This window comes from Lepidochelys kempii, chromosome 10 (genome assembly GCF_965140285.1).
Source record: "Lepidochelys kempii isolate rLepKem1 chromosome 10, rLepKem1.hap1, whole genome shotgun sequence".
NCBI classification, from domain to species: domain Eukaryota; kingdom Metazoa; phylum Chordata; order Testudines; family Cheloniidae; genus Lepidochelys; species Lepidochelys kempii.
In genome coordinates this window covers 426,771-453,410 of record NC_136389.1, presented here as the reverse complement: position 1 = coordinate 453,410, position 26,640 = coordinate 426,771, and the positions used below count along the sequence as shown (strand labels likewise).

Genomic DNA, 26,640 nt, shown 5'->3' with positions numbered 1-26,640 from the left:
TATCCACAGATCACTGTTACAATTGCCTGGATTCCCAAAAGAAGTCCAAACTGTGATCAGGAACTTACCTTTTGAAGGTCCTGACCTTTTCAGTTTAAGGACAGATGAGATCTAATCGCCTTCTATGATGAGATTACTGGTTCTGTGGATGAAGGGAAAGCAGTGGATGTATTGTTTCTTGACTTTAGCAAAGCGTTTGACACGGTCTCCCACAGTATTCTTGTCAGCAAGTTAAAGAAGTACGGGCTGGATGAATGCATTATACGGTGGGTAGAAAGTTGGCTAGATTGTCGGGCTCAACGGGTAGTGATCAATGGCTCCATGTCTAGTTGGCAGCCGGTGTCAAGTGGAGTGCCCCAGGGGTCGGTCCTGGGGCCGGTTTTGTTCAATATCTTCATAAATGATCTGGAGGATGGTGTGGATTGCACTCTCAGCAAATTTGCGGATGATACTAAACTGGGAGGAGTGGTGGATACGCTGGAGGGCAGGGATAGGATACAGGGGGACCTAGACAAATTGGAGGATTGGGCCAAAAGAAATCTGATGAGGTTCAATAAGGATAAGTGCAGGGTCCTGCACTTAGGATGGAAGAACCCAATGCACAGCTACAGACTAGGAACCGAATGGCTAGGCAGCAGTTCTGCGGAAAAGGACCTAGGGGTTACAGTGGACGAGAAGCTGGATATGAGTCAGCAGTGTGCCCTTGTTGCCAAGAAGGCCAATGGCATTTTGGGATGTATAAGTAGGGGCATAGCGAGCAGATCGAGGGACGTGATCGTCCCCCTCTATTCGACATTGGTGAGGCCTCATCTGGAGTACTGTGTCCAGTTTTGGGCCCCACACTACAAGAAGGATGTGGATAAATTGGAAAGAGTCCAGCGAAGGGCAACAAAAGTGATTAGGGGTCTGGAACACATGACTTATGAGGAGAGGCCGAGGGAACTGGGATTGTTTAGTCTGCAGAAGAGAAGAATGAGGGGGGATTTGATAGCTGCTTTCAACTACCTGAGAGGTGGTTCCAGAGAGGATGGTTCTAGACTATTCTCAGTGGTAGATGAGGACAGGACAAGGAGTGATGGTCTCAAGTTGCAGTGGGGGAGGTTTAGGTTGAATATTAGGAAAATCTTTTTCACTATGAGGGTGGTGAAACACTGGAATGCGTTACCTAGGGAGGTGGTAGAATCTCCTTCCTTAGAAGTTTTTAAGGTCAGGCTTGACAAAGCCCTGGCTGGGATGATTTAATTGGGGATTGATCCTGCTTTTGAGCAGGGGGTTGGACTAGATGACCTCCTGAGGTCCCTTCCAACCCTGATATTCTATGATTCTATGAGGCACTTCATACTTGAAGGACTCGAGAGGCCCTCCATTCTTTAGAGCTCTGTGCACTTACGAGAAGAGGAAGCAGAGTCTGAGCCACTATATTTTTCTAGACAAAGGCCTGAGATGCCCTCACTGTTATCAGATACTTTTTGGATGCTTGTAAGAGCCTTGTTATCTGAAAAAAAGAGGCCCTACCCTAAGTTCCCTCTAATCTGCATGGCCAGGTGGCCACCCAGCAAGCTATCAAGTGCTGTGCACTTCAGGTGTGCCTCTGCCCACTGTCGCACTGCTCCTGCCCTCTGCCTTGGAGCTGCTCCCGGGAGCCTCTCACTTGTTATGCAGAGCGGTGGGGAAGGAGGGTGCTGATGTCGGGGTGTCCCTCTCCTCCTGCCCCATACCCCATCTCTGCTGAGCCAGGGAGGGAGGAGCGACAGGGCTCAGGAGTGGGACTGAGGGAGCCTGCTGGTGTCTGCTGCTGCTGTGTCTGCTTTGAGTGCCTATCTACTTAAAAGGGAAACATACAACAGCAAATCATAGGGCTGAAAAGAAACAGTAGCACTTGGGATTTTAGTGAGGCTCCACCATTTGGGCTGCATTTTGCCATCATCTGAAATTCTGCACGTTAATTAAAACAGTCCCTGAGTTTCTGTCTTTTTCCATTGTGAATATAGTCATAACACTGTAAATTGATGTGTAAACACTAAAGTGACAGTAACTTCCACAGAGGCGCTGCCTCTGGTGGAGAGAGATGGCTGGGTCCTCTGTAGAAAAAAATGGGGGAGGCCTTTCAATGAGGAATGTGGTCCGGGAGATGTATTCTCCCATCTTGGATCCATGTTGCCCAGGACTGGGGCAGTGGCCTGACTTCTCTGTCGGTGCACAGCTCCATGTCAGAGCTGTCAGCCAGGACTCCACACTTCGGGTGTACAGATACTTTAAGTTTTTTAGTCCTCTGACTATAACTTAGCATGGGAGGAAGCCGCTCCACTTCTCCCAGAACTCAAGGGCATGCTGTTACACATATTTCTGTGCCAGTGTATACACACTGGGGCTTTAAGGAAAAGCACCATATAGTGTGAGAGTAAGCAATATTGATTACCTGAAGGATTCCCCAGAGCAGCTGCTGTCTTCTCGGAGTCTTGCCAGGCTGTGAACATGCACATATTCTCTGTAATTTTATTCTTTCAACGTGCTGTTTGAGTTTTTTGATTGGTCTATGCATTTCATAATTTTTATTTCTCTTTTATGCTTAAATTTAATTCTTTGAGTAGTGAGTTCTAAAATGCCTAACCTGTCCTGGCTGAAGTAATTATATTTTTAAAAGTTACCATAGGGATATTATATCTAGGTTTTTTGTTTCTACTGGTGGTGCACATCCACACCTTACCTCAATAATTGGTGCACATAACAAAATTCATTCTGGTCATGGATGGAAAAAATTAGAGGGAACATTGCAATTGACTAGTCAGTTTTAGAAATGATTCAACATAAGTACTTTGTCTAATTTTGGTCTATGCCAATTCCCTTTTCAGGGACCCCTGTCACAACAAACTACTGCTGGGTGAAATAGGTAGTCATCTTCACTGATGTGTGATTGATTGTGTGTGTGTGCGCCAACGGGTTCTACTTCCATTTTTCTTAAAGAAAAAGGTGTGTGGGGGGGAAGGTTGGCATCCTTTTTGGATCTGACGTCTCTACAGGTTCATCCATTTATTGGTCAGACACACACTGGAACTGCCAGTGCAAGTCCCTGAAAATTCTGGAGTCTCTGAATTGGTGGATAAAGACCCCCTTCAAGTCTGTCAGAGTCCCCATTCTACCAAACCTTCCCACAAGACTATTGTAAGAGATGCATCTAAGCAGGGATTGGTGGTCCCAAGCGGAGTGGCATTTACATATAAATGCATTAGAGTAGACGGCCCATTCATCTAGTTTGCAAAATATTCCTGCCCATGCTTCAGAACTCTACCATCCAAATCGTGATGGACAATATGGTGGTGATGTATTGTATAAACAGGACTGTGGGGTGCAAGATCATCTGTCTATCAGGAAGCAATCCTCTTATAAAAATGATGCATATGTCATCACATCCAGCTCTACGTCTTTCATTCAATCATCAAATTTGATGATTCATTCAATCATCATTTTGATGATTCATTCAATCATCAAAATGCTGATTTCCTCATCTGGAAAGGCTCCATCTCCAACAAATGGGAGGTAAAAGTCTTAGTTCTGAGTCTTCTATTTCAGGACTGCGGGAGTGGGGGGGTCTGTTGATATTTATAGCCAATAGGTTCACCAAGAAATTACCTATATTTTGCTCCTGGAGAGGAATGAGTCCAGGATCTCTAGCAGTGGGATCAATAACTGCTGCACGCTTTTCCATCTGTCCTGTTAATCCCCATAGTGCTCAGGAAAATGTCTGGACAAAGCTCAAAAATGCTAATAGCCCCTACTTGGGCTTGTCAGTTTTGGTTTCAGATGTTGTTCATCTTTCACTCCAGCTGACTCCTCAGCTCCTGATCATTCCTGACATCAGTTCTTAGACTGCAGTCCAGTCTTCCACCCAAACCCAGAGACTTTAAGCTTGCCAGCATAGACACTCGCTGGTTAACCTTGCTTGAGAAGAATTGTTCATTAGCTGTTCAAGAGGTCTTGTCGTAGTAGAAGAGTCTCTACTAGGCTCAGATGCTTAACTAAATGGAGACTTTTTCAATATGTTCTGACCAGAGACTTATCCAACCACAGGATTCTTCTGTCCCATTTATTCTGAGCTATCAGTTTTCTTTGAAGCACTCTGGACTGTCTGTCAATTCTGTCAAAGTACGTTTACAACTATATCTGCATTTCACCCTCAGATAAAGGGTTATATAAGCTTTTTTTGTCACCCGTTTCCAGATTTTTAAGGGGTCTGACTGTTTCCACCAGTTAGCGATCCCTTTCTGGTTTGGGATTTGTATGTAGTTTTGAGGTCATCAGTGGATCTTCCTTTTGAGCCTTGATAAACCTATTCTTTATATTCTCTTTCCATAAAAACTTCATTTTTAGTGAAGTGTCACTTCAGTTCATAGTGAGTGTGTTGCGGACTTCAATGGCTGGACCCCCTTACACAATATTCCATAAGCATAAAGCTACACTCAGGCCAGGTCACACAGTTCTGCTGAAAGTGGTTTCGGACGATCATTTTAACTGTTTTATATGTTTACCTGTACTTCTTTTTTTCCCCTAAGCCTCATGGCACCCCAGCTGAAATTAAGCTCCATATTGTATATTAATTTAGAGCCATATCTTTTTATCTCTCTAGAATGAAGGCCTTTAGGACGTCTCTCAGACTTTTCATAGCTTTTGGCAGTAAATCTAAAGGACAGGCAGTTTCTATAGAGACTTGCAAAATGGATTCTTGATTGTGTTAAGATTTCTTGTACTATAAATAAGTTTCCCTTTCTGCATTCAGTTAGGGCACTTTCTACCAGGGCTCAGGCTCCTCAGTAGCATGTCTTAGGAGAGTTCATATCGGAAATTTGTAGGGCAACTACATGGTGGTCAGCTCATACATTTACTAAACACTTTTCTATTGTGGCAACTTTTAAGTCAAATACTCAATTTTGCAGAGCTACCTTGCAGACGTTATTTAGGTAGGACTTGTATTATCTATGTCCTTGAGAGGTAACTGCTAGTCAGTCATCTACAGTGAGATCCATGTGGACAAATGCTGAAAAAAGAGAGGTTACTTACAGTAACTGGAGTTCTTTGAGTAGTGGCCCTGTGGGTGCTCCACTGTAGGTGTGCTTGCGTCCCTGCGCTGCTAATTGGAGAACTTGGGTATCGGTGTCCGTTAGGCCTTCACATGCACTGTCTCTCCTCGTGCTGTGCCACGAGGCTAGTCAGTGCAAGCAGGCTAACACCCCTCAGTTCCTTCTCTACTGCCCCTGGCTACAGACCGCGCTATTTGCAGTCTATTAGGACCATCATTTTAAGCTGCATTTCTATAGTTAATTAGCCTCATAGTTCGTAGTTGTAATTCTAGCTGTTTCTCCTTCTTGTACGCTTTTAAAAAAAGACTACTTCAGTTTCTTTCCTGCCTTTTTCCTCTTTGGGGACTCCTTCCCCAGCAGGGTATGCCGGGCTCACCGGGCTTCAAGAAATGCCTCTCTTGCAAAGAGGCAATCCTTCTAGCAGATAAGCACTTCAAATGCCTTTAGACCACACTCTCTCCCCCGATTGACACAGCTGACCATCATTCCACAACCATTTGGCCACCGATCTGGCAACATTCCAAAGTGCCTGGGAATGCATAACAGATCAATGGGTCCTACAGATCCTTCAAACTGGGTACTTCGATCCATTTTACCTCCCTACACTCTCCACAACACCTTCCACATCCCTCTTCAGGGACCCTTCTCATGAGAGTTTACTACAACTAAACATAGATTGCCTCCTCCAGTTAGGAGCCATAGAACCAGTACCTTGACATCTACGAGGCAAAAAGTTCTACTCTCGTTATTTCCTAATACCCAAAAGGAAGGGAGGCTGGAAACCCATATTAATCCTCTGGGCTCTCAACATTTTTTCAAGGCTCAAAAATTCAAGATGGTCACTCTATCAACAATCATTCCAAGGTTGGAACAGGGAGACTGTTTGGTTGTTGGCACTCGACCGCCAGGACACCTATTTTAATATCTTAGTCCTACTGGCTCAGAGATGTTTTCTCCGATTGACTCTGGGACATGACCATTACCAGTATAGAGTGCTAACCTTTGGGCTATAATCGACCCCAAAAGTATTTTAAATGTTCTCTCAGTGGTTGCTTGTTTACGTTCTCAAGGGATAATGATCTACTCTTAACTGGACAATTGCCTCCTCAGAGCCTGATGTCTCTAAGAGGCTCACCAAGTCAATGAAGCTACAGTACACTTGTTTACGGAACTGGGTCTACAGATCAACACCAAAAGTCAACAGTCACTCCACTGCAACACCTGAAATTCATAGGGGCTGACCGTAATTCGTTAAAGTCCAAAGCCCTCTTCCTTCAACACAGGTTCCTATCCTTAGTAACTCTCATAGACACTGTTCAAACTGCCCACAAATACCAGCCAGGCTCTGCCTCCAACTCTTGGGGCATATGGCAGCATGCATGGCGGTAATACTACATGCCATGCTTCACATGTGATGCCTCCAAATGTGAGTCAGCTTCGTTTACAGATCAAACAAGGACAGGCTGGACAAATCCCTGTCACCACCCACCAGGGTCAAAAACTGCTTAGACTGGTGGAAGGACCCAGCCAACATTTGCAAAGGGGTTCCCTTCTAGCAGACGTCACCATCATTGTTCCTCACCGTTGGTACCTCATTCATAGGGTGGGGTGCACATCTAAAGAGCCTCACAACACAAGGCAAATGGTCGCTGGCGGAGATATCCCTTCATGTCAATCTCCTCGAGCTAAGAGCAGTCAGGAACGCCTGCGCCCATTTCCTCCTGCTGATCACAGAATCTCGCACAAAGATTCTAACAGGCAACATAGCCTATATGTACTACATCAATTGGTGAGAGAAACCAGTCACCCTCCTTATGCGCAGAAGTGATGGTGCATCTCCCACAATGTTACACTGTGTATGGCTTACCTCCTAGGTGCACAAAACTCAGTAGCGAACAATCTCAGTTGCAAATTCCCACACGACCATGAGAGGGAGATGCATCTGACAATGCTTCACAGCCTATTCAGACGATGGGGGACGCCATCCACAGACCTTTTCGCCATTTGCCTGAACAAGAAATGTCCACGCTACTGCTCCAGAACGGGGATGGGACAGCACTCCTCCTCCCCTGGAACAAGGACCTTCTCTCTGCCTTTCCTCTATTTCCCCTACCTTTGAAGGTCCTGCTGAAAATAAAAAAGGGATGGTGTCATTTTGATTACTCCTACTTGGCCAAGACAGACCTGGTACAGCTCATGGTGTTCCTGCTGATTCCTCTTATGGCCATCCCACACCTCCTCTTGCAGAATGAGGATGTACCCAACATCCAAACTTGGGGATTCTCTGCATCAAGGCATGGCTTCTGCTTGGTTCCAACACCGAGAAAGCTTCTGTTCAAGGGAGGTACAAGAGGTACTGTTACACAATAGGAAGTCCTCGACATGACATACTTACCTGCAGAAATGGTCCAGGTTTCAGGTTTGGTGCAAGTACTAATAAATCTCCCCAACATTTACAACTCTTCCGCATATCCTAGACTATGCTTTGACCCTAAAATGGTCAGGACTATCTCTAAGCCCTCTTCGGGGTCACTTAGTGGCTATAACAACTTTCTACCAACCTGTAGAGGGCTACTCAGTGCTGTCAGACTTAACTACTAAAAGGTTTCTTAGAGGTATAGTAAATCTTTTCCCACAGCCTCCGCTTCCTATCCCTATGTGGGACCTAAACCTGGTGTTGAAAGAACTGACTAGGCCTCCTTTTGAACCCATGGCCATCTGTTTGTTGATGCACCTATCAATGAAAATGGCCTTCCTGGTAGCAATTATCTCAGTCAAGAGAACGGGAGAGAGAGCAGCTCTGACGGCTCAACCCTCCACACAGTGTTTTGGTTTTTTTTTTCTGAACAAGGTTACACTCAGGCCATATCCAAAATTCATCCCAAAGGTAATCTCTCTGTTTCACATAAATCAATTGATTCACCTTCCAGTCTTCTACTTCAAGGCTCACCAGGACAGGAGGGAGGCTATATTACATGCTCTAGATGTCAGGAGAGCCCTGGCCTTCTACTTGCATAGGATGAAGGCCTTCAAGACGTCCCCTAGGCTTTTCCTCTCCATCGTGAAAAGATCCACGGTCTCCGCAATATTAGCCCAAAGGCGCTCCAAGTGAGTCTTGAATTGCATCAGACAGTGTTACCAAGTTTGCATCGTGACCCCTCCAGACTATTCATGCACACTCCACCAAGTCTATCTCTTCTTCTGTCACCTTCAAGAATCTCTATCTCAGAGATATGTAGAGTGGCAACATGGGCGTCAGTCCACACTTTCGCAGAACACTATGCAATTACTGGGGACTCCACCTTCAGTGCCATCTTCAGCTCCACGTCGCTGTCACTGACAGTAGAGCACCCATAGGGACACTACTCGAAGCATAAGAGGAAGTTACTCACTTTGTGCAGTGTGGCAGGGTGCTGGGCAGGAACACCTGAGCCAGCCCTATGTCACGCCAGCTCCAGTTAAGGAAATTGGAGCTGACTAGAGAAACCTGAACCTGATTGACAAAAGGGAAGTGGCTGCCAGCCTAATTAGTCTGGGGCTCCATAAAAGCCTCAGAGGAAGGAAGCCGGGGGGCAGACAAAGGGGGAAGGCAGAGAGTGGAAGGAGAGTGGTAGCTCTTCTCTCCTGGCTGCAGAGGCTGGAAAGTCCTTCAGACTGAAACCCCCAAGCTGTATGTGTTGAGAAGGTGGTGGGAATTGCACCCTGTAAATAAACTGCACTGGTGATTGCTGAGACAGAAGGTCTCTGAGTGGTTTTTGGAACAGAGCAGAGGCAGGAGCAAAGGGGGCCCTATTACATGCAGTAACGGTGGCTCTTTGAGATGCATGCCCCTATAGGTGCTCCACAACTCACCCTCCTACCCTCTACTTTAGAGTTCTTGCGGTAGAGAAGGAACAGACAGGGGTTAGCCCACGCATGCTGACAAGCCTCATGGCACAGCACAAGGAGAGAGAGTACATATTCAGGTAGATATGCTGGAGGGTAGGGATAGGATACAGAGGGACCTAGACAAATTAGAGGATTGGGCCAATAGAAATCTGATGAGGTTCAACAAGGACAAGTGCAGAGTCCTGCACTTAGGACGGAAGAATCCCATGCACCGCTACAGACTAGGGACCGAATGGCTAGGCAGCAGTTCTGCAGAAATGGACCTAGGGGTTACAGTGGACGAGAAGCTGGATATGAGTCAACAGTGTACCCTTGTTGCCAAGAAGGCCAATGGCATTTTGGGATGTATAAGTAGGGGCATTGCCAGCAGATCGAGGGACATGACCGTTCCCCTCTATTCGACATTGGTGAGGCCTCATCTGGAGTACTGTGTCCAGTTTTGGGCCCCACACTACAAGAAGGATGTGGGAAAAATCGGAAAACATCGAGCGGAGGGCAACAAAAATATTAGGGGACTGGAACACATGACTTATGAGGAGAGGCTGAGGGAACTGGGATTGTTTAGTCTGCGGAAGAGAAGAATGAGGGGGGATTTGATAGCTGCTTTCAACTACCTGAAAGGGGGTTTCCAAAGAGGATGGATCTAGACTGTTCTCAGTGGTAGCAGATGACGGAACAAGGAGTAATAGTCTCAAGTTGCAGTGGAGGAGGTTTAGGTTGGAAAAGGTTTAGGAAAAGCTTTTTTTTATTAGGAAAAATTAGGAGGGTGGTGAAACACTGGAATGCATTACCTAGGGAGGTGGGGAATCTCCCTCCTTAAGTTTTTAAGGTCAGGCTTGACAAAGCCCTGGCTGGGATGATTTAGTTGGGGATTGGCCCTGCTTTGAGCAGGGGTTTGGACTAGATGAACTCCTGAGGTCCCTTCCAACCCTGATATTCTATGATTCTAATGGACACTGTTACTGAAGTTCTCCGATCAGCAGTGCAGGGATGCACACACACCTATGGTGGTGCCCCCATAGGGGGACACATCTTGAAGAACCATCATTATTGCACAAGGTGAGAAATTTCTTCAAGATGCTTTCATCCATATGGCTCCTATGACCTGCCATCATTCCCTACTAACAGAGTTGTCCTCCTAGATATCAATATTACTGAAGGAACTGAGTGGTAGTTGGGACTGCTCCACCCTTTATGCACTTGTAAGTGGGGGAAAAGACGTACATGTGCCCTGCACACCCTAATGCCAATCTTCCAGTGGCCACTGCTAGCTAAAAGATTCTGGACTTGCATGCATGGAGAGGCCTACACAAACAGTGGGATTTGTATGGACAAAGACATCTCAAATAACTTGAGTTGCTGTAACATAAGTAACCTTACTTTTTCAGCAGATCTGTTTCCTGTGTGTATTCAATCAGTTTTCACTGCTGTCAGCTCTGCAGAGTTGAAATGACTGTGCGGGAATGAACTGGCCTACCTTCTGGTTTATGCGTCATTAACAGAATTACGCAGTTGCATTGCCACCAAATTCTGCTCTTTGGTTGAAATCTGCCATTAAAAATCATTTTGTTGCACAGACCTAACTGGCGCATGATCTGAGGAAAATCATATTGCACAAGGGTTACTGAAAGCAGCATTGAACTTGCAAAGTTTTTACTGATGAAGCACGAGCCAGAAAGACCCCAGCTTGACTTTCAGATCTCAGTCTTAGTTTTCAGGGCTAGCACTTAGAAGAACGCTTGCTTTTTTAAAAAAAAAACAAAAACTCTTGTAAACTGGGGAAATTTTGATACAACAATGACACAATAAGTGTGAAACCCTACAGTGCTGTTTTTCATGTTCACTCTTAAGTAGAACCACTTTAAGTTTTAACTACAGAATCCTGCAGCAGCTAGGTGTTGGTTGGTTGACATGGTCTTGTTTTTTATCACAACTGGAAGCCTGCAGAAGTCCATGTGTGAAGTTTGCACAATTATGGCCTTAGTATAGTTTTCATTTGTCCCATTCATTCAGTTTTGTGGGATGATCATTCTTGGGCCAGTGATATTTCATACTTAGTGATGTTTTGTGTTCTAGTCAAGTAGTGTAAATTTCACATCTGTATTACCATATCAGTCTCATATGTTCTTTAAATATAAGGTTTACAATTGTCCTACTCTTTTTGGTAGATTTTTTTGAACAAGTGAGATGCATGTTGACCTCCATTTTGTGATTAACTCCTTTTAACTTTTAGAAGGATTGGAAAAATTCGTGGGCTTTATGAAATCTGCTATCCCCACTCTAAATGTTGATTCCCCCAGGTCAAATAAAAATTGCCACAATAGTATTTACACAATTCCTGTGGTTTCTTGATGGATTAATTTATATGTACAAAGCTTTGTATATATAGTGCTATGACCTGCAGAATACATGTTAAGGATATTGTTAGCTTCAGAATTGAAATGTGATATCTGGTTTTCACATGTTTAATTTTAAATTTGAGACTCCACCTTTTTCAGGGACCTTAAGCCAGAGAACATTTTGCTAAATGAAGAGATGCACATTCAAATAACAGACTTTGGAACAGCAAAAGTATTATCTGCAGATAGTAGACAAGGTATGCAATTGTTCATATCTCTGATCCTGTATCCCAGTGAACTACTCAAGAAAAAGTAGTTCCCTAAAATGTAAATCTCTTGAATTTAAGTTAAACTATCCTTGACTTTGAACACTGCATGTGACTATACCATAGTCGAGATATAGTTTTGTTGTCCTAAAACAATTCTGACTTTAAACTTCTGCTTGGGTGGATCGGCTCATAAAGTGTGGATTTAGAACTGGTAGAGTTTGTTTTGAATAAAGCCAATTTTCTCTCCAGTTTAAAATATAGGAAAGGGAGCTTAATTATTTATTCTGTGTTTCTGAAGAAAAGAAACAAAACAGTATATCCTTCTGGCTGTCTGACAAGAAAAACCTCTTGTCTTTTCTGATTATATATGCTAGGATGTCTCCCATGGCAGTGACTTAAATTAAAATGTGAGAGAGAGGCAGATATTTTGGTGCAATTGATGGTAGATTATTACTGAAAACACAGGGTATTTAAACTTCCTGAGGTCTTGTTTTGGTATTTTTAAAACAATATAACTAGCATTAAGCTGGCTTTTGCTGATGACTACTGTGATATTGAGATAACATACTGGGAAACGTCCACCATTTGGGGATTTAATTTGTAATAGTTTTTCTTAAAAACAATCTTCTGTGTAATGGCAGGGTCTGTGAGATTGTACTGTAGTGTGTTTTTAAACATTTCAGACAAGGAAATGTTGACCAATATATGGTGGCTGGTGTGTGTGTGTGTGTGTGTGTGTGTGTGTGTGTGTAGTGTAGTGTAGTGTATATATAGTTACCTATATAACTCTATACTTTTTATACCCTATCTGTTACAAGTACAAGGTACCATGTACATTGTTACAAACTACATTTAACCAATCAGCTTTCTGCCTTGTTTTTCTGGTAGTATGGTGTACCTCCTGTCTTGTTTGTCCTGATCCTGACAACTTTCCTATGATTTGATTTTTTTTATTTTTATTTTTTTACCGAGCAGGTACAGAGTTACTCTCACAGGCCAGTATTGGAATGTCCCAAAGGAAGAGGATAAGATATAGGATTGTTGTATCCTAGTACAAACCTAGGAGGTGCTGTCACACTCCTGGTATTTCAAATGCCTGTGTTTAGAACAGAAAGATAAGAGGTACACCATACTACCAGAAAAATTAGGTAGAAAGCTGATTGGTTAAATTTAGTTTGTGATGTACATAATACCTTGTATTTGTAAATAAGTAGGGTATAAAAAGATGGCTTTAGGGGCGTAACTTTGGGAGCACACCTTCTGTTTAAGGTGAACGTAACAACGCTGTATGAGACTGCTTCCTGGAGACTGGTATCATATAAAACTTTTTACTATACTATATTTTTATTGTGTCACAGCAAAAAACCTGACTGACATTAATTATTTGGTCTCTTGAATATATTTCATAATAAACTAAAATGTGGTCAAGCAATTGACTATACAATTTATCAACAAAAAGAAAGACTTGGATAAGAGTTATTAATAACTAACCATCTTAAAGGTTGCCTTGAAACTGCTGTGCATTGTAACAACTTGCTGATTTGCCTTGCTCTTCAATAAACTGAAAAGTAAGAATAGCATGAGGTGAACACAAAGCCATCATGTGTCTTTTTATGCAATATACATCCTTAATTTAGGTAAAGGAATATAGAATATAGTACTGACTATAACAAGGCACTGTCCTGAGGAAGAATTTTGAGTAACTATTTGAACTTATGCTCATGGCTTGTTTAGTACTCCTCAGAGAGGAGGGGGCAGAAAGGAGTAATTCCCAAGTATTGTGTGTTCAGGGCCAAGATTCTCCAAATTACTGTCAAGAGTTGCTAAATGTAAATGGAATGGGGTTCTTTGCTTCCTGTAGCACTTTCTCTTCCTCCCTCAATGCAAATCTTTGTGGCCTGGTGCCACCACAAAATATGCCCTCCAGTGACACCAGACAGTCTTGCCGTTCATCCAACAGGTTTGTTTTCTGGCGAGTGATGTATGTGCTACGAGTGAAGCAATGGATTAGGTGCAGCACAAGCTAGCAACATCAGAGGAGCCCAGCAGGTGTGCTGTATACTATGCTGGGTGCCAGGAGTGTAGCTTATAAAGTGCTAGGCACTGGGAAGAGGCAGGAAACACAAAGTAACAGAACACAAGCTGAATGAGCTCCTTTTTAAGAGATGTGATAACTCCAACATATTTGAACTGTAATATCCTGTAGCACAGTCTGGCAAAACTGTTAAAATCTGCTAGCCCAGTCAAAATGCCTATTTGCCTACCCTCTACCAAGAATAAAAGTGGAGGGAAAAATTTTTGTAATTGCCTATCCAAAAAAAAGTACTTACTGTAGACACAGAATTTGGGTGGGTTCTGTAGCCTTACATACTATTCAATAGATAAAATTTTGGTTTATCTAACTAAGGGTTTACTTATCTCTTTCCCTTTTCTCCCAGCACGAGCAAACTCATTTGTAGGGACAGCGCAATACGTTTCTCCGGAATTATTGACAGAAAAATCTGCCTGCAAAAGGTAAGTAGTCTTTGTGTTCGTAGAGAATTTTATGGACTTAGCTTACAATTTTTTCCTCTTTTAAAATATTTATTTAAAATATCTTCTACTTTTACAAAATGTTGCTTTAGCATCTCTTGGTTATTTTAAATCAAAATACATTTCCTTTTTGGCAAATGTTATTCCATGTGTGAGCACTGGCTTACTGGATTGCTCGTGAGTTCTGGGTTCTACAGACATAGTGACTTATGACACAACCTCAGTACTGTAGTGAGAAGGAAGTTGATGGTGAAAAGGCTATACGTCCTGAAAATATTATAATAATAAACCAAAAAGTTTTAGACATGGTCTTGCATCCAAAGAGCCATCACCCTTTCTCAGTCCATTTTGAACATAAGTCAGCTCCAACATGAGCAACTTCTGTTGTAAATTCAACAAAATGTTTTGCCTTTCCTATAGGTAGGAGAGTCATGACTCCCCACCCCCTCCTTGCAGTTAAGTTATTTAGTCCACAGGTCTGGTCCTTCAGTCCACTTGTGTTTTCACTGAGCTCCACATGAGCTCTTGTATAGTCCAGGAGATAGCTTTGCGTCTCTCACAGCTTCACCCTTAAGATCTTTTTCACATAGGAATCCCATGCAGCTTGGTCTCTGTCCACCCTGCATAGTCAGTTTTAGCCTGTGATATATGGCTATTCTCTCACCACAACAGAAAATTAGTGATTAGAAATAGGTATATATTACAGCTTTAAAATAATGCAGCTAAGTATTATACCTTCTGTATTCACTGCTTTAGAGAGTTTGGTTAGTGAAGGACTTTTTAGAAGGTTACCCATCTCCTTTTAGAAGTGACATTATCCAGCTGTAGTTCACAAAAGCTTATGCTCAAATAAATTGGTTAGTCTCTAAGGTGCCACAAGTACTCCTTTTCATTATCCACTCTGTCTTTACAAGGAGCTTGTATTTTCTGAGTTGGGGTAGGCTCTTTAGATAACTTTTCTTTTTTAGGATAGGGCTAATGCTAAGTCTTTCACCAAAGTAGGCGCAATGTATGTTGCGGTAAAGTGATTAATCAGCTTTTCAAGCCAGCATATCAAAAAGATCTTGCTACAGAGTGATTCTTCTAAAAAGTGCCTCAAATGCTGTTTAGTCTCATTAACCTTTTGGACATAAATGAAAGTCTTCAATGAAAGATTTGTTTTGTGATTGTAGGAGTTTTGTCTAAAGACATGGGGAAGCGGGAAGTAGTTCTTGAGGAGCACACACAGCTGTATCCAAATCAGTGCCTTAGATTGTAACAGTAGTTGCTTTCCTGTTCCTTTGGTTGATCTGTCAGGTATGCTGTCTGGCAGTGTTTTAGGAACAAGCAAGCTTAGATGTATACTTGGGTTATGTACTATGAAGTGGTTACTGTTTTCCTTTGTCATATATATTCCTTTGTCAGAGTATAGCTACAACTTTTCTTTATAGCCAGTTTTGTTAGCTGCTTTTCTTGCCAAATAATGTAGTAAGAAGAGTGTGTGGATCGTGCTGAATTCAAGTCTGTTCCATTGGCTGTATGTGTTACTGGTATCCTGACTGGTAGAAGTTGAGAATAAGAAATGCTGTCTAACTTAAATTATACAGGCTTACTGTACGAGGACAGTAACTAGTATGTGGTTTTTTGGTTTGTTTTTTTTTCCTCTTTTTCCCCCTTCCTTTAAAGTTCTGACCTCTGGGCTCTTGGATGTATAATATACCAGCTTGTAGCCGGATTGCCACCATTTAGAGCTGGGTAAGAGACTTCAAATCATATCTTGTATGTAAACTACAGTTTTGTTTTTTGTTTCAGTTTTCACTAAATTGCAGTTTTCAAGGGAAATTAACTACAGTATTCCCTGAATGTTTTCATTAATGATTTCAACCATTGTTCAATATATCTACTACTTTAATGATTTTGGGCTAGATTGTGCTCTTGCTGCAGCCAGGAGTCCCCATGAGCTAGTCAAAATTCTCCAGGGGCTCCCATGCAGTTCGCATCACCATGGTGGCTACCAAATCCATGAAGAGGATATAGCACACTCCCATCTCTATACTGAGTCAGTTGTGCTCACTTCCGCATTCCTGCCCCCATTCAGGCATCTAGTACCCAAATGGGTCTAAAAAGTAGGGAATTATTCTCCCTTTATGAATTTTGTCTATCCCTTGCTCAGGGCTGTTAAGGTGAGAGAAAGCTTCTTGTGCTCTCCCTCTGGTCGTCTTTGAGCATCCTCACAGGGGCAGGCTGGAATCTGGCCCTTAACATTTAAAGAATAATGGATTTAAAAAAAAAAATCTTTATACTATTTGGCTTGTGTAATGCCAGGATAAAAGTATCCTAGGTAACATCTGATGACTAAATATTATACTTGTTTTCTTGCAGCAATGAATATCTTATATTTCAGAAGATAATTAAGTTGGAATATGACTTCCCAGAAAAATTCTTCCCCAAGGCAAAAGACCTTGTGGAAAAGCTTTTGGTAAATATTCATTATATTGTCAGATGAATAAATTACATAGGAACTGCATAACGTGCTGAATGTATGAAGTTTTCCTACATTTGTATCCAAACTAACTATAAATTCTCAAACCCCCTTTAAACTAACAAGAAACCTAAAGTTCTTGGCCATATAGGGAGAAAACTTGTCATATTGAAAGTAAGCATCGGTTACTAAACAGCATTTTAAATTTACTTTCTTCTGAATTGTGAAGAAAGTGTGTGTACGGGGAACACATCTATTAGTCAAGTTGAAACAAATTATTCTAGATAATCACACAAAACAATACATCAGACTTATAGCACAAATTTACAGACTTTTTATACTCTTAATGCATCATACAATTTGCCAAGAGAGAAACTATTTGTCTGAAAACATCTCTCTTTAGTTATTAGACATAACTAGCTTCGTTATTGGTAAAATTAGAGTTAATTTGCATTGCATTTCAGAGTACTTAACCCATATCGCACACCATTGTAAGTATACCTGCTATAGAATTATGGTAAGATGTTTAAAGTGTGAGGATTAAAAAAGTGCAGTCTTATCAATGAGGATTAGAAGCAAGAGTGAAATGAACTTGCAGAAAATATTTACCTTTTTAGTCGGTGCATATTTGTTAAAGCTGGCCAGACTAACAGTCACAGGGTTCAGCATGTTAATGTGCCTGTTAAAACACAGAAGGGATTGCCATTGTGCTGTTATAAAGTTAAAATTTGTTTTTAAACTACTTTCTATTATTTTAAAGAAGTACTAACTTCATTTTAACTTGTCCAGGTTCTGGATGCTACAAAGAGATTAGGCTGTGAAGAAATGGGAGGGTATGGACCTCTTAAGGCTCATCCATTCTTTGAATCCATTACATGGGAGAATCTGCATCATCAGATACCCCCAAAGCTCACAGCATATTTACCCGCTATGTCCGAAGATGATGAGGATTGTTATGGAAATGTAAGTGTCAGTTGTGCTGTATTGCAATTTGAGACCTTTACATACAGCAGATTAATTCTTGCCAAGATAATATTTTTATTAAAACTATTCTGTCATGAGGCCATCCCTGTGAGTGACGGTCACTCACGGTGCATATACTGTCTCATGAGAGATACATCTCGCAAAAGTGTACTCACTGCTTCAAATTGAAGGCTCAGTCCAGAGGCTAAAACTTTTTTACTAATGGAGAGCTCTCTCTGGCCAACCTCAGACCCTGGCCCCGATGCCTCTCACGTGACAATCGCCATCAGCATGACCATCAGCCAACCCTCATTCGCCACATACCACCAAGAGAGAGTCTATTCTTTTTCACCCAGATGAAAAGAAATGGGCCACTAGTTCACCCTCTAAGGAGCTGCCTCAGAGAAAGGCATCCCCTGCAAGGTCAGTAGACTCAACATCTTCAGGGGTGAGACTTCGCTCCAACATCCATCAGCGCACCTCCAGTATCGGTGCTAAGGGGAGGTCCAAGGACCACAGACAGAAACGCTGTCGTTTGGACCCAAGAAGGACAGTGCAAGAATTTTGAAATCGGTGCTGACCACCTCAACTAAAATAACTCTGAGTGCTTTGGCATCGACCAAGCCCTCAGCACTGATGAAGTCCTCTGCACCAACATGACCTTCGGCACCATCTGCTGGCCACTTAAGAGAATACACTTGGCAACGACAATGCCCCCAGTTTCTACGCAGCCACTGATGCTGAGGATGCTCCTGCAGCTACCACAGGAGTTTTGATACCCACGGGACCTGTTTATCTCTCACACCTGAGTTGCCTCTTCTCCATAACAAGCTTCCTGCAGCTCATGCCTCTTCTCTGGAGACACAACACTACTCCCCTTCACCACTGAGGACTGCACCGCTCTTCTCTAGCGAGGAGGAAGAGGAGGAGTACTCCATTGCATTGCTCACTCCACCGTCATATCAAGGGCATCCACACAGAGAATCATCTTCTCATCCTCGATACCTGGAATCATAGAATATCAGGGTTGGAAGAGACCTCAGGAGGTCATCTAGTCCAACCCCCTGCTCAAAGCAGGACGAATCCCCAACTAAATCATCCCAGCCAGGGCTTTGTCAAGCCTGACCTTAAAAATATCTAAGGAAGGAGAATCCACCACCTCCCTAGGTAACGCATTCCAGTGTTTCACCACCCTCCTAGTGAAAAAGTTTTTCCTAATATCCAATCTAAACCTCCCCCACTGCAACTTGAGACCATTACTCCTCGTTCTGTCATCTGCTACCACTGAGAACAGTCTAGATCCATTCTCTTTGGAACGCCCTTTCAGGTAGTTGAAAGCAGCTATCAAATCCCCCCCTCATTCTTCTCTTCCGCAGACTAAACAATCCCAGTTCCCTCAGCCTCTCCTCACAAGTCATGTGTTCCAGTCCCCTAATCATTTTTGTTGCCCTCCGCTGGACTCTTTCCAATTTTTCCACATCCTTCCTGTAGTGTGGGGCCCAAAACTGGACACAGTACTCCAGATGAGGCCTCACCAATGTCGAATAGAGGGGAACGATCACGTCCCTCCATCTGCTGGCAATGCCCCTACGTATACATCCCAAAATGCCATTGGCCTTCTTGGCAACAAGGGTACACTGTTGACTCATATCCAGCTTCTCGTCCACTGTAACCCCTAGGTCCTATTCTGCAGAACTTCTATCCTATCCTATTCTGCCGAGCCATTTGGTCCCTAGTCTGCAGCGGTACATGGGATTCTTCCGTCCTAAGTGCAGGACTCTGCACTTGTTCTTGTTGAACCTCATCAGATTTCTTTTGGCCCAATCCTCCAATTTGTCTAGGTCCCTCTGTATTCTATCCCTACCCTCCAGCGTATCTACCTCTCCTTCCAGTTCAGTGTCCTCTGCAAACTTGCTGAGGGTGCAATCCACACCATCCTCCAGATAATTTATTTTAAGATATTGAACAAAACCGGCCCGAGGACCGACCCTTGGGGCACTCCACTTGATACAGGCTGCCAGCTAGACATGGAGCCATTGATCACTACCCGTTGAGCCCAACAATCTAGCCAGCTTTCTATCCACCTTATTGTCCATTCATCCAGCCCATACTTCTTTAACTTGTTGGTAAGAATACTATGGGAGACCATGTCAAAAGGAGTCTAGCAGCGAACCAGGTTTCTGGTATGAGCCTCCATGGATGAAACCCCATATGCCAGTTTCCTCACATTTGCCCTGTTGGGCCCTCTGGGCTGCATGTATGGTGCATTTTCCCAAATTGTCAACAGACCAGAGACAGAGACGACTACATTCTCCATCTTCATCAGTCTCTAGACTGCCTGACTCTGAACCAGAAGCAGTAGAGGTGCAGGAGTAAGAAACTGAGGAAGAGGTTACACCACCAATCCACTTCTCATTGTCCCCCAATGAAGGCATCATGCCACCACCTCCAGCATCGGTGGATGATTTTAAACTGTTCCAAGAACTGTTCCACAGGATTGTGGATTTTCTTCAGATCCCTCTGAAGAAGTTGTCAAGCAACTTGTGCTGTTGCTCTCAAAGATAGCACTCCCGATCAATGAGTCCCCATTGGACCCCGCCAAAACGATCTGGCAGACCCCAGTGTCAATATCCAACTACAAGCAAGTGGACAAGAAATACTGTGTCCCCACTAAGGACATGGAATTTTTTTCCCCCACCCTACTCCAAACTCCCTTGTTGTCAATTCGGTACGAAAGAAGGGGTGACGACATCACTCTAGAATAACCCCCTGTAACTGGGCCTGGAAGAGGTTAGGCCTCTTTTTGGTTGTAAAGCATATTCTTCAGATATACTCTAGTTCAGTATCACTAACTATGAGGCACTTCTAGCCGAATATAATCGCAAACTATTCCAAATTCCAGGAATTCTGTCCACACCTCCCAGACAACGAAAAGGAGCAGTTCCAGGCACTGGTGTGACAGGACAACTTCTGGCTTGTACGCACTGCAAACCTCTCTGGACTCTGCAGACACAGCTGCTCACACTATTGCAACATCGGTTGTGATGAGATGAGAATCATGGCTTCATCTCTCCGGGCTCTCCAGAGAGGTGCAGACCACTGTCAAGGATCTACCCTTTGAAGGATATAAACTCTTCGCTGAGCTCACGGACGAGTCCCTACGTTTTGTAAAGGACTCCAGAGCTACACTCCATTCACTCCACATATATAAGCCAGCACCAAAGAGAAGACTGGGTAGATACCAGCCTACCCAAGGTTTTGCACTCCACACATTTCACTCCTCAGCGGCGGTTGTGACACACAATGCAGGTGACAGAGGCATCCTCCTAAGAGCAGGCAGATACCAGCACAAGGGGCTACGCCTGACACATCCACCTCAAAACAACAATTTTTAAACTTTGGTTGAAGTCCCGAGGTGCCTCCCTTTGGTCCAGTTGGTGCAACCATCTTTAATAGCACATCAGTTTGGCAACCGCTTGGCCCCTTTCTACCCATCATGGCAACAAATCACCTCAGACAAGTGGGTCTTAAAAATCTTCAACAAAAAGTACTCTATTCCATTCCCTCTCTCTCCCATTCACCTAGCCCCCTCCCGTCCCTCTTCTTACAAACACCTTCTGCAAGAAGAAACAAACCACCTTTTGTGACTGGGATCTGTAGAACTGGTCCCTTTCCAGCACAGAGAGAGAGGTTTTTATTCCCACTATTTTCTTATCCAAAAGAAATCCGGCAAGTGGAGATATATCCTAGACTTGAGGAACCTCAACAAGTTTGTCAAACTACAACACTTCGGAATGGTCATACTATGAACAATTATCCCAGCACTGGAACAGGATGGTTTCTTGGCCCTCGACCTCCAAGATGTGTGCTTCCATATCACCATAAACACTTCCCCCAGGTGATTCCTCAGATTCGTCCTGGGGTCCTACCATTGCCAATGCAAGGTTCTACCCTTTGGCCTTTCTACAGCGTCCAAACTATTTTCCAAAGTCCTTGAGGTGGTGACAGCACACGTGGGCAAACAAGGAATTGTAATATTCTCATACATGGATGGCTGCCTCCTCAAAGCTCTGACCAGAATTGACTCTGTTGAAGCCATAAGAAAAATTATGGACCTGTTCTCGAACCTAGACCACCAGATAAACATACAAAAATCAGTATTGACGCCAATACAGCATCTGAAATTTATTGGGGCCCAGCTTGGTGCTAAACGAGCCCGAGCCTTCCTCCCAGCTCACAGATTTTCAGCCATAGTCTCATCTCCACCATGAAAACCAGCCTACAGATCTTTGCCAGAATGTGCTTACAACTGCTTGGCCATATGGCAGCAGCCATGTTTGTGGTAAAACACACCAGATTACACATGCACGGTCTCCAGGCATGCTATGGACAGCGTACATACCCCACAGACACAGCCTAAACAAACTCCTATCTATACCAGTCAAGATCAAGTCCTCATTAGACTGGTGTACACAACCCCAAAATGTGTGGATGGGCGGGGTACCCTTTCTCCAACCCACACCGTTCTTGATACTGCCAACCGATGCCTCCCTAATTGGTTGGGGAGCACATCTACAGACCCACATGGTGCAGAGCAGATGGTCCCCATCAGAATCCACATTGCACATCAACCTGCTAGAACTATGGGCAGTCTGCAACGTGTGCCAACTCTTTCTATCATTGATCAGACGAAGGACCATGAGAGTAATGACGGACAACATCGCCTGCATGTTTCCCATCAACAGACACGGGGGAGTGAGGTCACAATGCCTATGCTCAAAAGCACTAAACTTGTGCTGGATTGTACACCAGTTATCCAACACAACGATGACATCTCAACCACATACCCACCTGGAGACCAGAACACCAGGGCAGACTCATTGCACAGGAAATTCTCAGAAGACCACAGTGCTAGTTAGACAAGAGTCCTACAGCACACATTCAACCACTGGGGATTCCCAAACATAGATCACAAGAATAGTCATAATGGGTCAAAACAAAAGTCCATCTAGCCCAGTATCTTGTCTTCCAACAGTGGCCAATGCCGGGTGCCCCAGAAGGAATGAACAGAACAGATAATCACCAAGTGATCCATCCCCTGTTGCCCATTCCCAGCTTCTGGCAAAAAGTTAAGGAGCACCATCCCTGCACATCCTGGCTAATAGCCATTGATGGACCTATCCTCCATGAATTTATCTAGTTCTTTTTTGAACCCTGTTATAATCTTGGCCTTCACAACATCCTCTGGCAAAGAGTTCCACAGGTTGACTGTACATTCTGTGAAGAAATGCTATTCAGGGGTAAAAAACTCAGCTACATGTGTAGCTTCAGAGGAATGAGTAGTACTTTTCCAAAAGGGCCAGGAGTGTGAGGAAAAAGTTAGAATGGAGTCAGCCTTATGCACAGGGCTCAGGCGAGAAAACTTGCTGTTGGCAGGAGTGACTGGCTGCCAGCCTAAGATCGCTGGACAGCTATAAATCAAACCATGGTAAGTTGGTGGATCGAACCAGGGAGTTGGATTTGCAGTGTGTTAGAGATAAGGCAAATTGGCACACAGCAACAGCGCTGAAGTATAAGAGGGCTACGGAAATGCCCGCTGCTAAGAACTCCTTGAGAGAGAGAGCAAATAAAGAGCTGCAGATGGTGACAAAGATTGTCAGAGATAGGAGACAGCATCGGTTCCCATCCCCATTGGTATGGTTGAACCGTAGGAGATAGACCCACCTGCAGGGCCAATTACTAGAAGGAGGAGGAGAGAATTAGCTCGGGCTGACAAAGTATCTTCAGGAGCAGAGTCAGAGACTGAGACTTTTAGGGCGAGTCAAAAGAGAAAGTTATCAGGAAAGTCGCTACAAGCAGTCTGCAAACAGAAGAGAGAGGTCCCAGAGTGGCAGAGCAGGAGGTTGAGTCAAGCGTGCTCTTAGAGGAGGTGACTGGGGGGAAGAGACCCTCTCCTCCATCAGAGTCCGCCTTAGATAGAGAAGAGGGAAGTGCCTTTGGAGACTGTGATTGTACAAAAATAACGAGGAGTCCTTGTGGCACCTTAGAGTAACACATTTATTTGGGCATAAGCTTTCATGGGCTAGAACCCACTTCAGATGCATTTTCCATTCCATGCATCTGATGATGAAGTGGGTTCTAGCCCATGAAAGCTTATGCCCAAATAAATGTGTTACTCTAATGTGCCACAAGGACTCCTTGTTGTTTTTGCTGATGTAGACTAACATGGCTATCCCTCTGAAACCTGTGATTGTACAGGGACTAGAAGATGTCACAAATGATATAGGTAATCTCTAGACACAGAGAGAGAGAGAGAGAGAGAACAGCCCAGAGATGCCAGAAATACTCTAGTACAAATCTATATATCTTATAATAAAACAAACAGATCCATAAGAAAAGATATGTAAGCAAGCAAGCTAGCCCTATGGGCTACAGTACCCTTCATCTCCCCATTGATGCCTAAAAATGACCAAGATCAATGTAAAAACAAGGACTTTGTAATACATTACTTTGGGATTGTAATTAATTATGTTATGTAACTGTGCATACTGTTTGTGCATGGATTCTAGTAATTTCTGACTAGATGCTGATGTCTTAACCAGTGCTGCATTACAACCCTTTTGGTATAATAAACAAAGCTAATGATCAATACCACTGAACTGCTTTTTTGACAATGATAGCAAATGGACTGGAAGCACTCCTTCCATTTATAGTAATCTGTAACATTAAACAAATTACTTGGGTGTCCTGTTCCGAGCTTAACCTGATATCGCATTACAGTCAGTTGAGGGCTAGAATTTAACTTGGTGAGGGCTGCATGTTTGTCATGCCGGTGTTAAAGTATAATTGGAAAAAATGTTGATATTTAAGTGTTCTCTTAAATATATGTCTACATGATTCTTCTAGGTTTGTCATGTTTGGTACTATTGTGTTTGTGGGAGGAAAGGGCTTTTGAATTATACCCAACTCGACCCATTTCCAATGACGTATTATCAACATTTCCACGAGATAGAGCAGAGGCGTGCGCAAGAGATGGGGGCAAGCCAGGCACGGCCCCCCCAATCAGTGCGGGTGCAGAGCTCTTCTGGGGGTGGGGAGAGTGAGCTCCTCCAGCCATTGAGGGCACAGAAAGTGCCTCTCCAAAGCAGCCAAATCTTTATTCCATGCCCCTGAGCCAGAAGACCTGGAGCTGAGAGGGCAGAGAGTCCCCCCCCGGCATGCTGCAGAGGGTGACATAATTGAAATCATGATTTTGTAGATATTTTACAAATCAGATGACATCTGTGTTCCCTCTAAGCTGTGCGGTCAGGCGGACTCCCAAGAGTGATCAAGTGCTGTGCACTTGATCAGCAGAGCCACACAGCATGTGTTCAGGTGCCCCTCCCTCCTGCAGCTGCTCCCAGGACCCTCCTGCAAGCTGTGCAGAGTGGGGGTGCTGATGTCAGTGTCCCCCTCCCGCACCCCCTGTACCCGATCTCCACAGAGCAGGTGAGAGAGGACAGGGCTCAGGACTCAAACAGCTCTGAGGTCTGAACCAGCCTTCTGGTTAGTGAGAGCCTTAAAGAGACAGCGCATGGCGTCTCTCTCAAACTTCACAGACAGACAGACATACTTGTGGTGGTGTTACTTCTTGGTACTTCCTGCAAGGCACAAATATTCTCTGTGATTTTATTCTTTCAAAGTGCTGTTGTTTGAGGTTTTTGGACTGGTCTATGCATTTCATAATTTTTATTGCTCTCTTGTACTTAAATTTAATTCTTTGAGTAGTGAGTTCTACAATGCCTAACCTGTCCTGTCTGGAGTTATTATCCCTATTGGTAACTTTATTTAAAAAATATAAAAATAAAAAATAAAAGTTTTCTGTTCTACTGGTGGCGCACAGCCGCACATTACCTCAAAGCACATAACAAAATGTATTCTGTACATGGGTGGAAAAAATTAGAGGGAACATTGGATGATACCTCTCTTATTTTTCTATCATTAACTTGATTACGGAATTATATGTGCTCCCAGACTGTACCTGTTTTAGTTCCTTGCTTTGTATGCAAAGAAATCAAACTATTCTAGCAACATCATTATCTCAGCAATAAGTTAAGTCTTCCAATCTAAAACTAAACCAGGTGAGATAGTAACTCTTCAGGGTGCCTTGTTTAGAGGAAGTTCAATAAACAGTTCTATCAGGGGACAGAGTAATATCTATACCTACTTGCAAGATTTTACTAAGATAACAGTAGATTATCTACATATAACAATTTTTTTAGTCAAAAACACACCAAAATGTAAAATCAGCTCCCTTTCACTTGCTGTGAAGATATCCCTGATAACACCAGGGCAACTGACTTAATAAAGAAAAGACCCCAGAAACAAGAATAGGCTGAAGTTTGTCACACTGCAGAGAGACCACTTTTTGCAAGAGATAACAGGAAATCAGCATTAAAAAGATTCACTACCAATTAAGGGGTGTTCAGAGTTCACCAGGAAAAAAATTGGGATTTTTGCTTCTTTAAGAATGGTACCTGTTTTTGAGAAACTGTATTCTAAGACAAGGAGAAAGGTCAGTAAGATTAACCCTTCTACTCCTAGGATTAATAGTTTCTCTAATTAGTGTAACCTCCAATTTTCACATGAACTCACCTATTTCTGTTAAACAAGTGCAAACCTTGCCTGCAATCATTAGGAGTTGAGGAACTAATGCAATTTCCATATATTGGTGACATTTGCTTATAAACAGCAATTCAAATGCATTCAGTTGAGTCCTCAGAAATGTGCAGGAGTTAGTAGCAATCAGTAAAAGCACATCAATCTTTCTTGAGGTTTTATGCTGTGTTGTTGTAGCCCTGTTGGTCCCAGGATAGTAGAGACAAGGCGGGTGAGGTAGTATCTTTTATTGGGCTCACTTCTGTTGGTGAGAGAGAGACATGCTTTTGAGCTACACAGAGCCCAGACCTGAGGAGGAGCTCTCCCGTCGCTTGAAAGTTAAGCTTTTCTCTCTCACCAACAGAAGTTGGTCTAATAAAAGGTATTACCTCACCCAGCTTGTCTCTCTTGAGAAGTTTATGGCATTGAATGGGTGGGTCCCTTTATTTCTAAGATGTTATCATAGTTTCCTTGTT

General features: G+C 43.4%; 1 protein-coding gene across 10 annotated transcripts in view; it reads left to right on the top strand.

The window, feature by feature from the left end:
* The window catches only part of PDPK1 (3-phosphoinositide dependent protein kinase 1), a 96,788-nt gene that overhangs the window by 57,367 nt on the left and 12,781 nt on the right, over positions 1–26,640 (top strand). For 9 of the 10 annotated variants that reach the window (XM_078854492.1, XM_078854490.1, XM_078854487.1 and 6 more), the window contains 5 exons: positions 11,462–11,559; positions 14,010–14,085; positions 15,769–15,837; positions 16,465–16,561; positions 17,354–17,527. In XM_078854492.1, coding sequence (XP_078710618.1) covers positions 11,462–11,559; positions 14,010–14,085; positions 15,769–15,837; positions 16,465–16,561; positions 17,354–17,527 — 514 coding nt within the window. The remainder of the gene's footprint in view (positions 1–11,461; positions 11,560–14,009; positions 14,086–15,768; positions 15,838–16,464; positions 16,562–17,353; positions 17,528–26,640) is intronic. The other variant, XM_078854489.1, reaches the window with a different exon arrangement.